Source organism: Chelonia mydas, chromosome 7 (assembly GCF_015237465.2).
Source record: "Chelonia mydas isolate rCheMyd1 chromosome 7, rCheMyd1.pri.v2, whole genome shotgun sequence".
Classification (NCBI taxonomy): domain Eukaryota; kingdom Metazoa; phylum Chordata; order Testudines; family Cheloniidae; genus Chelonia; species Chelonia mydas.
Genome location: NC_057853.1, coordinates 89,775,192 through 89,791,917, shown reverse-complemented (window position 1 = coordinate 89,791,917; position 16,726 = coordinate 89,775,192). Strand labels below are relative to the sequence as shown.

Here is a 16,726-nt window from a genome sequence, read left to right as displayed (position 1 = left end):
GAAGCCTCTAAGGCAGCAGATACCAAGGCTACCGAGACAGCGTGAAGAAGACATCGCTGAAGCCCCAACAGCATCTCCTTCCTTTTGTGATAGAGCAGGATGACCTTTAGGAACCATATCAGAGGGCTTTACAAAAAGTAGAAGTAAGTGTGATTTTTGTCTCTCGTAAAAAGGAATGATTGGGCATGCCTGTCAGTGAAGCTGGATGCCTGTGTCTGAGTGAGATCCACCCCACCCATCCCGCATGACCGGCTGATCACCGCTCACAGGATGTTAGTGTTAAGCAAATGATTTAATTAAATCTGTAACATTGAAATAGTCTCTTTTATGTGCATGTAAAGGTCATGCATACTACATTAAATTAAACAACACCATCGGATTATAACATTAACACTAAGGCCTTTGTGTATGCAGGGTCTGTATATGCCTATTACAGTGTAACTGCTATATGGTCTGTATGTCCTGTGTATTCTGTGTTGTTGGTTTTTTTAATTTTGTTTCTTTGCTTTATTATATGACTCTTCAAATGTAATTCTGTTGTGTTTTACTATGTTTTATGTATTCTTTCTTGCTTTATTAGATACACTGTTAACTACTCATTTCTTCTAAATAAATATTATTTTGTTTTTGAAGAATTACTGCTTGTGTTGTCCATCTTTGAGCAGAAGGCTGTATCCGTGTCCTTCCAAGGGTTAGCAAGATTAGCTTGCTCTGGGGAGCCCTCTGCAGATCGGAGACAAGCCCCTGGTAACACCCTGGCAATTCCTCTACGGCAGACTACTACCTTATTGCCCCTTTGGATAAAACAAATGTCTGGGAACTCCTGTCCTAAGGTAGCACGTGCCTGCACCTATTTCTCTTTGGGTTGTGCAGGGGACCACCCTTTGCTTACGTGGAGCCTGAAGCCCCGACGCAAAAACCTAAACACGAGTTCTAAGACCATTTATATAAAAGACTATTAGGCATGGAAATGGGTTCAGAGCAACAGACTAAACGGGTATGGGGAACTTAAGAGAATTCAACAGCAACAGTGAAACAGTAAAAGGAAAAAAAAATCCCAATGGCATAATTCCTTTCTCCACCTCTGGAGGTGCTCAATTGCCCCCCCTTCCCCCCTCGTTGACGGGCCTGGTGTTCACCTCCAGCCCCAGTCTTGCAGTGTCCATCACAGTCCTGTTCCTTGGGTTCACACACACTCGCAGCCAGAATAACACAGTCCTTCCACCAAGGCTCTTCCCCCCACCCCCTATGCACACATTCCTGCCAAGATGGTGCTCCTCCCAACTGTTGATTCTCATAGCTGTCATCTGCTGGCTTATTACACTTCTTTCTTTAGCATCCTGCACCCTGAGGTGCATAGGGCATCCACTAGTTTCCACCATTTATTTCAGTCTTCTGCTGATATATTCGGGCTTCTGAGTGTCATGTTGATGGATTTCACTTTTCTCTGTTGTTCTGCATGATGTTTTTCTGGGTCACCCTCCTTTTCACTTTCCAGGTAGTGTCCACATTATCACTTGCAGCGGAAGTCATGTTACAGGCATCCATAAAGAGTGTCCTTATCCGTCCATCAGTGTCGTCTTACCATGTTTGATGCTTTAGGTGAGTTTCCTCTACAAAGAATTTCTGATGTTGCAAGAAACTTTTTCCATTGGAAATGGAAGGTTGTTTTTCATATACTACTTGTATAATATTAGGACACTTGAGGGTTGGGGGTATAAAACAACTTGGAACAACATAAAAATGTACCAGTATGGGAGCAAAGGCAACATGGTATTCCTTCTATTGAGGACTTGAAGACAATAGAAAGTTGTGCCATTTCAGCTATACTAGTATAGTTGAAGTGGTACAACCCCTCCTAATGTGGATGCAGTAATATCTGTATAAGGTGATTCCTGTATGTGCAGGAGAATAACTCAACTGATATAAGTGCATCCACATTAGGGCTTGTATCAGTGTACCTGTTTAAGTAAAAGTCAACTCCTCCCCCCTCCCACAACTGAAATAGTCATACTGGTAAAACTTTTACGTGTAGACCAAGTCTGAGTTAGGCTTATAGTCTAATGAGGTGATCAGGATCAAGAAAGCAAGAGACTAGAGACACAGTTAATCAATCAACAGATACCCAGGCCTACATTTAAAAAAATAGACATGCAACGTGAAGCATATGCATAAGTCCAGTATTTGCAGACTCCAATGTGTGTGCCCACATCAAGTGTTTTGTGTATACAAAAGGATGTGTTTTGTCCACACACTTTAAAACATCTGGGCCAAAAAGCTTCTCATTAGTATTGTGGGCTAGAGCTTTCAATGAAGCTGTCTGCAAGATGAATTTGGATTTATCTTCTTCTCCTGGTCCTCTGAAGGCATGTAGGAGTGTATTTTAAAAAAAAAACAAAAAACCACAGGAATAAAAAAGGTATGTCCTATACTCAGCACCTTGCAAAACATAAATACTTATCTGATATTAAAGCTGTTAGTTTCAGCCATAGACAGCGTAAACAATTTTGCCATTACTGAATTGAAGGACTAAGTAAATCTTGGATTGTGATCAAAGCTACATCAATGTGTGGGTTTGTTTGTTTGTTTGTTTTTTAATTAGTTATTGGGACTAAGTTAAACTTTGAGGAAACAATTTATTTTGCTGGCAGCTTTGAGTCCCAGCAGTTCATGAAAATTCATCTGAATTAGAAACTACTTTTAATGTTTTATTATTCGCCGATAACAGCATAAAGCAAATCTTTACTTCCAAAATAGCCATTATAACTAAGTCTGTTTGATACAAGCTTTTATCTTAAAACCACTTAATCTTATGTCATTGATAAAGCCATTTGAAATCTGGTTTTGGCCACAAGGTGGTGCAGCTGCACTCATAAATAATACTCTGCATCTAGTTCTTGTTATCTCAAAGGGGCTTTCTGAACAACCTCAGAACAAGCCCATCAGCTATTAGCACATGCTGTTTTTACAGACCTCAACCACAGGGATTATACAGCTTGTTTCACACAGCTTTTTGGAGGTGAGTCTTTATGTAAGGACCCCAGTTATCTTCCCTTTTTGCATCATGCTTAGTGGCTTGTTCTAAAATAAAAGACAGGGAAGCCTTTCCCCTCCTTTATTGTAGTATCTGTAGCTTAGGCAAGCCTTGAATGACTCTCCAGCTGCTTTCCTACAGAGCTTGCCTACCCTGCTCCCCAACTCCCTTTTCCGGTAAGGGGCTTAATGTGCATTGGGATCTGCCCTCTGATGTATCCCCATAACTGAGGACAGTAGGATGGAATTTTGACCCACTCTGCTTTGAACGCTGATTTTGGGTCCCTATCAAAATATTCTGGGGGAAAAAATCAAATACAGAATTTTCTTCATTGTTAACATTTTGTTCTTGATGGTGGATCTTTCAGGGTCTGAATTTCCCTCATCAAGCTGTTAGGGTTGTGCAGAGGAGCTCCACATTGTGAGCCTCACCGCTGGCAGCTGGGACTGGGAGAGAGTTTTGGAGTCATGCACTTGTGGGCATTCTGTGGGTATTCATCTGCAGGGCCTCATTCCAATATATGGGGTTTTCTACCTAATCTCTATAGCAAGACCCTGTGATTTTTGTGAGGTACCAATTTACAATCCTGTAGCATATGGAAGCTTTGGCAGCATCATGAACTGAGTGAAAAAAGCTAGGTGTATAATGACGAGTTAAATACAGAGAGAGTATGAAAGTATTTATTTCAATAGTGTGCTCAGTAACTGAAATGTTTTTCAGTTTGCTTTACATGGACACCAAAACCTTGGGGCTTGTCCACATGGTGCATTAGTCTGCACCAGAGGGGTGTAAATTCTAGTGTGCACTAATGTGTTGTGTGCTGACTGGCCCGTGTGGACCCTGATGGTGTGCACTAAAAGTTCCCTAGTGTGCGTTAATGTTGTACTATTTGATGTGGACTGACAAAAACACCTCAGTTTGATGTGAGATGATGTATTTAAATAAAATAACCAAGGGCCCAATTTTGCACCCAGCCTAAGTCAATGTCACTTACTTCAGTGGGTCCAGGATCACAACCTGAATATGCGCTGTGAACTAGACAGATGTGGGCCAAAGGCAGAAATTCAGCTCCACAGCTTGGTGCTGTTCTGATTTAGGGGGTTGATTGTGCCCATTATGGAGATTAGGAGTGAGTAGCCTAAGTCAGACTCACCGCTTTGTGCACTTTTTAAACATCCCCACATGGGACAAATTGAGAAGATAATTGATTGAGCACAAGGTGATTAACCAGTTAAAGTGATTCAGCTTGTCAGGAGAGGACAGTGAAAAGGGAAGGGGGTGGGGTAGGCAAGGCTGGAAGGAAAGGCCAGGGAAACCAAGCCCTGTGTCTGGGCAGAAGGTAAAAGCCTCATATTGATAGGGACAAGGACTTGTATAGCATATGGTAAAACTAAAGCTCATGGTGGTGTCCTTGGCAGGGGAGTGTGTAAGGACTGTTTACAGAGAAGGATCCAGGGTGAGGGAACCCTGCCCTATAACGGCTGTTTGCAAAATGTGTGTGGACCTGGATTCCAATTTCTACCCTTCTCATCTCAAAAGAGTTTGGGGGTCATATGTGGGGTTTAAATTCAGGTAAATCTTTTAGTATGAATTATAGAAAAATACAACACTTTGACCTGATTAATGTGTAGCTACGGGTGTTGAGGCAGAGCTACCATTGCTTTGATTTACAAAATGGTAAAATGACAGTTCTTGAAAATGTACGGGGTGAAGCAGCACAGAAAATCCTACTCCAACCTTTTCTCCTGTTTCTAGTGTTCAGGGATATCACACTAGTTTGTTTCTACTTACCATTCATATAATACAGTGAGGGTTTTTTAGTATATTAATGATTGCCTTGCCCTGTAACTGGTCATCAATTTACAAAATTAGTCTCCAGTATAGGTGGGCTAATGATACAGATCTACCTGCTCTGACTCTGTAGGGCACTTTGTTGCTTCTGGATTGAGAGGGATTTCCTTCTGGAGTGCTTGTGACCATGTTTGGCGTGATGTCACTAAATGGGTGGGGTAAAGTCTTACAAAAGCAGCACAACCACAGCAGCCTCAGCCAGCATCAACATGAACTGCAGCGTGCTTCACAGAGAGCTGCCCAGCTACGGAATGGAAAAGAGGCTAGACCCAGTCACTCTGCAGCCTTTCTGGGACTTTGTCAAAGCAAAGGAGCCACTGATCCAGTCACCTTACTTTCCAGTGCTGTTTTCGTTTACAGCTTACATGGCTTTCTGTCTTCCTTACATTGCACTGGACTTCTTAAGCACTAAAGTACCAGCCGTGAGAAAATACAAAATCCAGCCTCTGATTTATCCAACTCTGGGAATGATGGTACCTTGTATGGTTCAATGTGTCTATCATCACGTTGTCTTTATCTTCCCAGTGACAGTTGCTCATTGGTACTGGAGACCAGTGGATTTACCAGCAATGGCTCCAGAGCTGCAGAGAGTCTTGCTGGATGTAACTGTTTGCCTGCTTCTCTTTGACTTCCAGTATTTTCTGTGGCATTTGCTTCATCATAAAGTGCCTTGGCTCTACAAGACTTTTCACAAGGTTCATCATAAGCATGTATCTACGTTTGCTCTTACCACACAGTACTCAAGTGTTTGGGAGTTACTTTCACTGGGATTTTTTGCTGCCATAAATCCAGTGTTGCTGAAATGCCATCCTTTGACAGAAATGATTTTCTTCCTTGTTAATATCTGGCTGTCAGTGGAGGATCATTCAGGCTATGAACTTCCATGGTCAACAAACAGACTGATACCATTTGGCCTGTATGGAGGAGCTCCGCATCACGATCTCCATCACCTGAAGTTCAGATGTAACTATGCTCCTTACTTCACCCACTGGGACAGACTATTTGGATCACTTGCTCACGCACATTCACAACAATAACAGGGAATTCGTCTGTTACCTAGCTAATTTTGTACAGCTAATAAATTAAAAGAAAAGTATAATTTTTTCCCGAGCTCAGATATAAAATGTGAAATCTTTTATAACAAATCTAATTTAATGTTTGTATATATATTTATGGAATTGCATATGTAAGGTCTGTTACTACTTGTTGGGAAACAATGTCACATTATAAGGAAAGCATTAAGAAACTCTCACTTCCTTCTTTCCTTTGACTATGCCAGCTTTTATAAAGCATATTGTGTTACTGTGTTTTATACATACAGAGACAAATATTTTCTTACTGTTATAGGATGACTTGTGATATGAATAGAACCAATGCACATAGTGTGCATTAAGAATTCCAAGAAAATATCTTATTTAAAAAAGGTTGCTGCTGGATGGCATTATGGGGGGAAGGATAGCTCAGTGGTTTGAGCATTGGCCTGCTAAACCCAGGGTTGTGAGTTCAATCCTTGAGGGGACCATTTAGGGGTCTGGGGCAAAAATTGGGGATTGGTCCTGCTTTGAGCAGGGGGTTGGACTAGATGACCTCCTGAGGTCCCTTCCAACCCTAACCTTCTATGATTCTATGAAATGTCTAATCTGATTCTGTTTGTTCTTTGCAATAATTTGGATCTTTATATTGCATACCCCAGTATACTCTCTATTTTTTTAAGTGGAAAATAAATCTTTATATTTGTTTAAAACTATGTTTTGCTTTCTTATATTTTGGTCCTTAGTCCTCAGAAAATGTATGATTCTGTCTATATGCAGTATTGTTGTTGGTCCGAGGATCTTAGAGAGACAAGAGGGGCTGAGGTAATATCTTCTGTTGGTACAATGTCCTGTTGAAGAGCTTGAATGCTTGTCTCTCTCACCAGCGGAAGTTGGTCCAGGAAAAGATATTACCTCACCCACCTTGTCTCTCTGATTCTGTCTGCACAGTTTGGGGTTTGTTTCGATTTCAGAGGCAGGAGTTTTCTTATTAAAATATTTAGGTTCATGTAGACAAATACATATGCTGAATATCAGAATAGGACAGTTTGCTTGTCCTCCAAAATAAAGCACTAGTCAAGAGAGTTTATTTAATAATTTTCAGTTTTTGATGATACAAAGAAAGGTAGAATTCGGTCTAAAAATCTGGGCCAAATTCCACTCATATTGATTTTGAGTTTGAATAATTTCCACTGTATTATGATATACGTGAGAGTAGACTGACCCTTTCATAGGCGTCTGACTTGAAATTCCTGTAACTGTCCTCCAACCAAATTACTTGTTGTTGACTTGCAAAAACCTGGCTAGGAATCAGACTGGAATTCCCACAAAACTGAGGAATTTTTTCATTATTTTCATGAATCTTGGCATTGGTTGAAGCACAACAAGCTTTAAGGCTTGTAAGAGCTGTAACAGGGCTTCTTCTCTGCCTTGATGGGTCCCGCGCTTCCTTCTAGCGGTGGGTCAGGATCAGGTCTTGTGTCTCAGAATTTTCCCCCGGTTTATAGTTGGTGGGGAAATTCTGTCTCCAAGCAGCCTTCCCGTTTCTGGGCCTGCTAGGCCCTCACTGCTTCACTGAGGCTTCTGGCCTCCTTGGCGGACATCCAGTGAGAGGAAAAGGCAGGAGGGGGTGGTCCCACCCTCTACTCCGGGCCCCAACCCAGGGACCCTACAAGTAGCAGCCTCATGCTGCCAGTTCCCAGGAAAAGCTGCTAGCTTCCCTGGGTTACTTCCCCACACCCCTTGGCTTATTGTCCCCACTTTGCCTGAGCGGGGTTCCTCCCGACCCTCCTGCCGGGGAAAGAATAACCCCTAGTCTCTGGTAACCCTTCTGGGCGTGACAGCACCACAGCAAATGCACAGCTCAGTCTCTCCCCTCTAGAAGGGTCCTTTTCTTCAGGTCTTTGGACCTGGAAGGGTCCCTAGCTCCTGTTTAGGGTAGGGCGTCTCCCCAACCTCTATACCTGTGGGGTTCTTCCCTGATCCTTGTCAGCTTCCACACTGCTCAGCTCGCCTCCACTCCCACAACGTCTATCACCCCCCGACTGTCTGGGGAAGGCTTTTAACCTGTTCTGGAAGATTCTTAATTGGCTCCAGGTGTCCTAATTAACCTGGAATAACCCCAGCTCAGTTACCAGGGGAAGAGGGACCTGCTTATCCTGAGGCTAATATACCTTCCCTCCGGCACTCTCCTGTAGCAGTCTGGCCAGTCTGACCCTGTCACAGAACATAGTTATCGATAACATTGTCAGGATAGTCCGGAAATAAAGGGTTAAAAAAGAATATAAACATACAAGTCTGGGGCAGATCCCATGCTCCTCTCTCAGCAAAATCCCTAGTGACTTCACTGGGAGTTCTATTAGTGAAGTAGGAGAGCATTGGTCCTCTGACTGCATATCCTGAAAAGCTCCTGCTCTGGATTTCTAGTAAACCCAACCTGGAATAAAGGCCTTTGTTGCTGTTTGAGACTGTCAGGTTGTATGGTAAAGGTGGCAGCATGCTTTTGGAAATATTTGGGGGAGGGGCGGAAGGCTTGGAGGGAAGCCATATGACGTTCTTAGTAGTTGCTTGGGGCGATTGTTTTGCTCATGAAATATCTCCATATAAAAATCTATGAAACATGACAGTTTTGTTACCCTGAAAAGATGTTAACCTAAAATCACATTTTTGTTTTTAAAAGGGACTAAATAAGCTTAGATTTTTTTAAAAGAATATAACCAGCTGATGTGTTCACTAACTAAGCAGAAATAAAGACCCATCTAATTTGCCTGATTATAATAATCTTAAATATTGTGGGGTGCAGGGCAAGGAGAGGAAGTGTTCTCTTTTATGGCAAATGAGAGACAAATTATAAACTCTGATTTCTCTTTAACCAGTATATCAGCTTTGAAGTAACCCAAGGCTCAAAGCTCTACTCTTAAACTCAGGAAAAATTTCCACTGACTTCAGATGGCCAAATTCTTAACTTCTAGTGGTGATGTTCAGTGGCTTCAAGGGGAGTTCGGTATTATATTGGACATATGATGATGTGATCTTGTCAGATCTCCGTGCTAAACAAGGTTAAGCCAAGCCAATACTTGGATAGTATCTCTGTTTAAAAATAAAAACAAAAACCTATGAACAGATGCTACAGGAAATGAGACTGGTAATTCTGTAAGTGCTCTCTTTGAATTAATACTGAGTTAATGCTAGAGTTCAGTGAGGTCTCTGCTAGTGGAGGTGCTGTGTTTTGCCCACTTGGTTAGGGTCGCCAGGTGTCTGGTTTTTGAGTGGAACATCTGGTCAAATAGGGAACCTGGCAGTATCCAGTCAGCTGCTAAAAGCTGTAAAAGCTGGCCTCTGCTACTTGGGGATGGGAAGAGCAGCAGTTGCTGCTGGAGCTTGGAGGAGCAGCTCTGTTTAGCAGCCGCTGCTCTTCCCACCCTCCATTCTGCTGAAGAGAGCTGACTGGCTCGTGGACCGGGCTCCAGAGTAGGTACTGGTGCCGTCTGGAGGGGGACAAGGGGGGATCCTGTCTGCCCCCCTGGCTTGCTGTGCCCCCCAGCCCCTCGCTACGGGGACCCCCCACTGTGCCCTGATTTCCCCACCCCAGCCCCTCACTCAGGGGACTGACTCCTGCTGTGCCCTGATTGGGCAGGGAGGCAGGCTCTGCATCAGCTCCTCCCAGCCCAGCTCTGCAGGCAGCAGGTGAATCCTGGGGGATGGGAGAGCGAGTGACGGGGGTGGGGGTAGAAAGTGAGCAATGGACGGGGAAGGCAGGTGGGGCAGGGGGCCGGGGTGTTTGGTTTTCAGGGATTATAAAGTTGGCAACCCTATTATTGAGCTGCAAGAGTAGGGGTGTTAAGCAAAGTATTCTAGGCAAATGCTAAGTGATCAGCCTTTCTGCTACCACCAGTGGAGAGGATGGCCATCGGATAGTCATTTCTCACTGGGCCTCTGTCTGTTGAGCCATCTTCACAATTCCAAACCTCAGAGCAACTTCAAATAGCTTCTACATTTTATTTTTAAAATCCATCTGTTTGCACTTGTGACTGGTGGCTGAGCTTTGTGACTTTGTCCTCACCTACAACTATTTCAGATTTGGGGACAACCTATACCTTCAAGTCAGCGGCACTGCTATGGGTACCCGCATGGCCCCACAGTATGCCAACATTTTTATGGCTGACTTAGAACAATGCTTCCTCAGCTCTCATCCCCTAGCACCCATCCTCTAGCACCCATCCTCTACTTATGCTACACTGATGACATCTTCATCATGTGGACCGACAGGAAGGAGGCCCTTGAAAAATTCCACCTGGATTTCAATGATTTCCACCCCACCATCAACCTCAGCCTGGACCAGTCCACACAAGAGATCCACTTCCTGGACACTACAGTGCAAATAAGCGATGGTCACATAAACACCACGCTATACCGGAAACCTACTGACCGCTCTACTTACCTACATGCCTCCAGCTTCTATCCAGGAGACATCACACGATCCATTGTTTACAGCCAAGCCTTAAGATACAACCGCATTTGCTCCAATCCCTCAGACAGATACAAACACCTAGAAGATCTCTATCAAGCATTCTTAAAACTGCAGTACTCACCTGGGGAAGTGAGGAAACAGATTGACAGAGCAAGACCGGTACCCAGAAATCACCTACTACAGGGCAGGCCCAACAAGGAAAATAACAGAACACCACTGGCCATCACATACAGCCCCCAGCTAAAACTTCTCCAGCATATCATCAACGATCTACAACCTATCCTGGAAAATGATCCCCCACTCTCACAAGCCTTGGGAGGCAGGCCAATCCTCAGGCAGCCCCCCAACCTGAAGCAAATACTCACCAGCAACTACACATCACACCACAGAAACACTAACCCAGGAACCAATCCCTGCAACAAACCCCGTTGTCTTCTCTGTCCCCATGTCTACTCTAATGACACCATCATAGGACCCAAGCACACCAGCCACACCATCAGAGGCTCATTCACTTGCACATCTACTAATGTTATATAGGCCATCATGTGCCAGCAATGCCCCTCTGCCATGTACATTGGCCAAACCGGACAGTCTCTATGTTAAAGGATAAATGGATGTCTGATAAATGCAAATCAGACATCAGGAATGGTAACATACAAAAGCCAGTAGGATAACACTTCAATGTTCCTGGACACTCAATAACAGACTTAAAAGTAGCCATACTTCAACAAAAAAAACTCCAAAAACAGACTTCTAAGAAACTGCTGAGCTACAATTCATTTGCAAACTTAATACCATCAATTTGGGCTTGAATAGGGACTGGGAGTGGTTGGCTCACTACAAAAGCAATTTTTCCTCTCTTGGTATTGACGCTTCCTCATCTATTATTGGGAGTGGACTACGTCTACCCTGACTGAATTGGCCTTCAACATTGGTTCTCCACTTGTAAGGTAACTCCCTTCTCTTCATGTGCCAATATATATTTATGCCTGTATCTGTAATTTTCACTCCATGCATCTGAAGAAGTGGGTTTTTTACTCACAAAAGCTTATGCCCAAATAAATGTTAGTCTTTAAGGTGCCACCGGACTCCTCGTTGTTTTTACAGGGTCAATGTTTTTTTTTCTCCCATGAACATCATGGAGAGGTGACTTGATCTCAGATGACTTGCCCCTTAAAACATAAAGGGCCTGTTCATCCATTCACAGATCCATTAAGCAATCAAACAGGAATCACTCTCTCCACCCCAGAACCAAGCAGTTAGTGGCACCATTACACAGCAGTGCAGCCCAGGCAGTGAAGAATACACATACAATTGGAATTACAGGTACCACACTTATGTAAGCCAAGTGTGTTACCTCAACTGAAATTTGTCCAGGACCCTGGAGCTAACCCTCCTAACTCTGGCAAAACGTGCCATGGAATATTTAAGAGCTACAGACGTCAGGCTTTTAACTATCTCTCTCCCCCGCAAAAGAGGGCACTGTGCTGTTGGTGTTGCCTTCAGCACTATGCCAAGGTATTGTCACAGACTCAAGGTATGTCAACACTGGAGTCAAGAGGTGTGATTGCAGCCCATGCTGACTATTGACGATATTGTACTTTTCCCTCTCAGGGTACATCTACAATGCAATCAAGGATTGCTGCTCCTTAGGCACACCGAAGAGAGCACTAGCCCTAGTACCAGCAGCAGGGGCAGTGTCACCTGGTAACCTCCCAAATACAATCCTGCCTAGGGTACATACTTGGAAGGTTAACCCTTGCTGCCGCCCAGCTGTTGCAGCTATACTGCAGTTACTGTCTTCAGTGTGTCTAAGGAACAGCAATCCTTGATTGCATTGCAGACATACCCTGAGAGGGGAAAGTGCCACATCCTGAATAGTCAATACCACTTCCTGTAGCAGCTGTTGGAATTTTTTGGAGGCCTTACACCCGCTAATCAAGCCCAGTCCCAGTCTCTGAGATTGGGTAAGAATACAAACTAAGGTTGTATTTTTGCCCCAAGTGAAATACAAATTCCGGCAGCGTCAAATTAAAAAAGTTAATGCTCTTGCCTGCTTTCCTTTTCCTTAAGTAACCCCTTTGCCAAGTGCCAATGGCAGCAACAAGAGCTAGATTCCATCTGGGTAGGTGACCTTTTACTAAAATAAATAAAAATATGGTCAGAGTCCCCATCCAGAGCTGTATTCCTACTTCTCTCTGGGGGTATTACAGACAGTAGCAGTGGATAGGTCCTATTGACCGCTCTTCTCACCTGGTTGGGTGAGGTGAATGCCTTCAAGACCTATACTTCTCAAAAAGAACTACTTGTGCAAAGCAAGAAAGAGAGAAGACCTTACAGCCCTGACTAGTGAGATCCTGATTCCCTAAGTCCACTGTATTGGAGCAGTCCAAAATGATGCATGCTGAGGTAGATGCAGCAGCTCATGAGACTTCACCTGGTTTGAGAGGAAAACTCTATTACCCAATAATGGTAGATAATAAGGATAGTCAGAGACATTTTTAAAGTGGCCTTGAAATATACAAGGGTTCAATATTAATATCCAGAATAAATGCTCAGACAAAGAAGTTTTATTTAACAATAAGGGAGTAGATTTCCTACAGGAAACTCATTTTAACTGCAAAAGAACGCAGTAAATTATAGACAGAAGTGGGGAGAAAATAGTTACTCATTAAATGAGAAGGGAAAGAAATATATTAATTACTAAGAAGCTGCACAGGTAATACAGAACACATGCACAAACAGAGTAGTCGCATGGAATTCACTTTAGTTGTAACAAATATTTATTATTGCTTTTATTAAATAGATTTCAAAACCTATGCCAGGGTGCATAAGCATCATCATTCTCTTTAGAGATGGGGAGAAATGAAAGTATTTGCCCAAGGTCACAGTGGAGATTGGTGATATTGATAAAAATATAACTCAGGTCTCCAGAATTCCCAGGTGAAGTCCTGGCTTGCTGGTCAATGGCAAAACTCACACTGAATTCAATGGGGCTAGGATCTCAGTCCCAATCGAGTCCCCTGAGGTACACCTAGTCTGGCCAGCATGTCTATAAGTAAGTATATATTAAACACACAATTAATAAGAAAAGAACTATTACCTTTAGAAAATAGCCACCTTTTCAGGTGTGGGTCTTTGAGTACAGCAGATATCGGTTGCTACATAAATGGTAGGTGGGACAACCTGAGCCCAATTGTATAGACCCAAAATGTAAAAGATGGAAATTGAGAAGAATCATTCACTAATTCACTGAATGGATATATGGAGAAAAAAGAATGCATTTGGTTGCACGTTAACCTTTTATCTCCACTTGGTTTTCCTTGACACAAGGACTGATTACATTTTGGTTCCTATGAGCCTGTTGTTATATTAACAAAAACAGACAAAGCAGGGCAGAAATAGCAGTTTGGATTCACCCTTCCTTTGCCTAAAGCCATGCAAAGGCATCTGTTAGTTGATATACCAGTCTACAATGACCATAAACCTGAATGTCATAATCTAGAACTCTGAATTATCCTATGACAACATGGGAGACATCTCTGCATGCTTCCTCTGTCCCAACACAGGAAACGTACAAAAATAAAGACACTGAATAAACAGGGTAAAAGCTAGACAATAGCTAAAAATAGATGCATACATATTAGAGAGACAATGTGGGAGAAGTAATATATTTTATTGGACCTACTTCTGTTGGTGAAAGACATGCTTTTGAGCTACACCAAGATCTCCAGGTCTGGGAAAAGTACTCAGAGTGTCACCATTAGCTACATGGTGGAACAAATTGTTTAGCATAAATTAACACACATTGCAAGAGACCATTTAAGGTGAAGTACCCAGTTAACATCTTTGCAGTCATAGGACAAAAAAGGTGGGTTAGTGGGTTATAGATTGTTATAATAAGCCATAAATCTAGTGTCTTTATTAAAACCATGATTTTTAGTGTCTAGCAAAGTTATGAATTTAAGCTCCTAGGCTCATCTTTTGAGGGTTTTGTGCAGGCTTCCTTTGAGGATGAAGACTGAGAGGTCAAATATATAGTGATTGTTTTGTGAAAAATATTAACCCACAGGTGATATGGTGGTTTTTCCCTTTTTATCATTTTTGTATGTAAGTTCATTCAAGAACATAGTGATTGTTTGGTTTCACCCACATAGTTGTTATTGGGGCACTTAGTGCACATGCCTATCACAACAAGTGATGTAGGACCCATTAATCTTGAAAGGTGTGTCATAGCAATGGAGATATTTCTGGAAGTTTTGCATCTGTTTTTATGGCAGGGTCTGGTCTGTGGGAACCTTGCTTCTGACGATGAGCTTGGTAAGGTGTGGTTGTTATCTGAAGGCCAGAACAAGGGGTTCAAGAAAGTTCTTTCAGGATGTGGTCCCCATCACAAGTATGGGTTGTAGTTGTTTAATGAAACCTTGTATAGGTTCCTGTGTGGGGTGGTAAGTATCAACTAGGGGGTGTGCAGTTGGTGGGCTCTTTTTTCTGTATTGAAGCAGGTTCTCTTAGGGTATTTGAGTGGCCCATTCCATGATACAATCTACTTCTCTGGTGGAGTGTCCTTGTTTGGTGAAGGTGGTTTTAAGTGTGTTAAGGTGTATATCCCAGATTTTTTCCTCTGAGCATATTTTGTGGTATCTGAGTGACTGGCTGTAGATAACAGATTTCTTAGTGTATTTAAATTTGTGAAGGTAAGGGTGGTGAATTTGGCGTTTCTTCTATATAGTTGTCTGTAGGGTACTATTGTTGAAGCTGATCCAGGAAGTTGATGCTGGTACGGGAGTGTTCTAAAGAGAGTTTGATGGATAGGTGCTGGTTGTTGAAGTTGTGGTGGAAATCTGAGGAGTCTGGGTTTTCTGTCCAGAGGATGAATATATAATTGATGTTTCTTAGGTTTATCATTGGATTTATGATGCTTTTGTCCAGAAATTCTTCCTCAAGATGGCACATGAAGAGGTTGGCATACTGGGGAGCCATCCCACTACCCACGGCTGTTCCCATAATTTGTACAAAGTATTTGTTGCTGAATGTAAAATTTTTATGGGTGAAGATTAAATGGATCCATTTGGTGATGTGTTTGTAGTGGATATCTGAGTGCTGTCCATTGTCTTGTAGATATTTGAGTCAGGGAGTGATGCAGTCATTCTGAAGGATGCTGATATATAGGGAGGTTGTTAATGTTAAGGAGTTTCTGGAGGAAGTTGGTTGTGTCCTGGAGAAAGCTGGCCCTTTGTGTGGTGAGTGGTTTGAGGATGGTTTCTGTGAGTCCTGCTGTTCCTTCAGTAAGAGTGCCATGGCCAAATATGATGGGTCTTCCTGGGTTTCCTTGTTTGTGTATCTTGGGAAGCATGTAGAAGGTCCCTGGGGTGGGCTTGTGGGGGATGAGGTTGTAGAGTTTTTCTTGGAGTTGTTTGGGGAAGGATTTGATGACATCCTTAAATTCTTGGAAGAACTGGCATGTTGGGTCTTCTCTGAGTTCTTTATAATAGGTGGTGTTGGAGAGTTGTTGGTTGGCCTCATTAACATAGTCATCATGGTTGAGAACTATGATGCTACCCCCTTTGTCTGCTGGTTTAGTCTTTTCTAAGTTCAGTTCATGCAACTTCATAGATTTTATGATACCTTATACTGAAGGTATATGAAGGTATACTACTAGTGTAGTAACTCTGGCCGCAGCACTAGCACCTGCTGTAGCAGTGAGTTATTGAGATGCTATTAGGAACTGCAGCTGTGATTAAGCAGTATGGAATACTGTCCTGGGAAAGGAACAGCAAATGGGAGAGTAGCTTAAGCTGAGAGAGTGGTTCTGAAGATGTCAGCAGAGAAGGAGAGGCAGTTGGAAGAAGCTGTGAGAGAAGAAGGATTTAGGTGCTGAGCTAGTGGATGAACCGGAGCTGAGGTAAAAGCTGAGGTGAAAAATGAAAGAAGAAGAGGAGGAGAATAAGAGTAGGGGACAGGGAAGTGAGAAAGAGGAAAAAAGAAGCAGTAAAAAAAAATAGAACCGGGCATGTGAGCAGACACTATTGGAGGAGGGAAGTAGTAGAGGGAAATAAAATCTACAGACGTACTGGAGATAGAGTATCAAGGGAAAAAACAACTGAAAAAAAAATTGGTGAAAAAGGGAATTGATTGAAAAGCTGTGTTAGATTAAAATAGATCCTGAAAACAGTAAATGAAAAGTCCAACAGCCAAAAACCTACAGTAAATGAACAGAGAAAATGACTGTGTGAATATCTGTTGATGCAATACAGTTTTAAAGTTCTTAATGGCCAAGTGGGGATCACAAGGTGAAAAAACTAACAGAATGTTAGAAACCATTAGGAAAGGGATAGA

General features: G+C 42.7%; 2 protein-coding genes across 6 annotated transcripts in view; both read left to right on the top strand.

The window, feature by feature from the left end:
• Positions 1 to 16,726, top strand: part of LOC102938945 (putative lysosomal acid lipase/cholesteryl ester hydrolase) — a 144,104-nt gene that overhangs the window by 28,656 nt on the left and 98,722 nt on the right. Inside the window, exon 10 of one of the 5 annotated variants that reach the window (XR_006292533.1) lies at positions 1,499 to 1,602. The exons of the other annotated variants lie outside the window; for them this stretch is intronic. The gene's annotated coding sequence lies outside the window, so the exon portion shown is untranslated. The remainder of the gene's footprint in view (positions 1 to 1,498; positions 1,603 to 16,726) is intronic. 5 annotated transcript variants of the gene reach the window in all.
• Positions 1,609 to 6,292, top strand: CH25H (cholesterol 25-hydroxylase). Its single transcript, XM_037905550.2, has one exon. It carries the CDS (start codon positions 5,035 to 5,037, stop codon positions 5,920 to 5,922), a length of 888 nt encoding a protein of 295 aa, XP_037761478.1. The 5' UTR covers positions 1,609 to 5,034; the 3' UTR covers positions 5,923 to 6,292.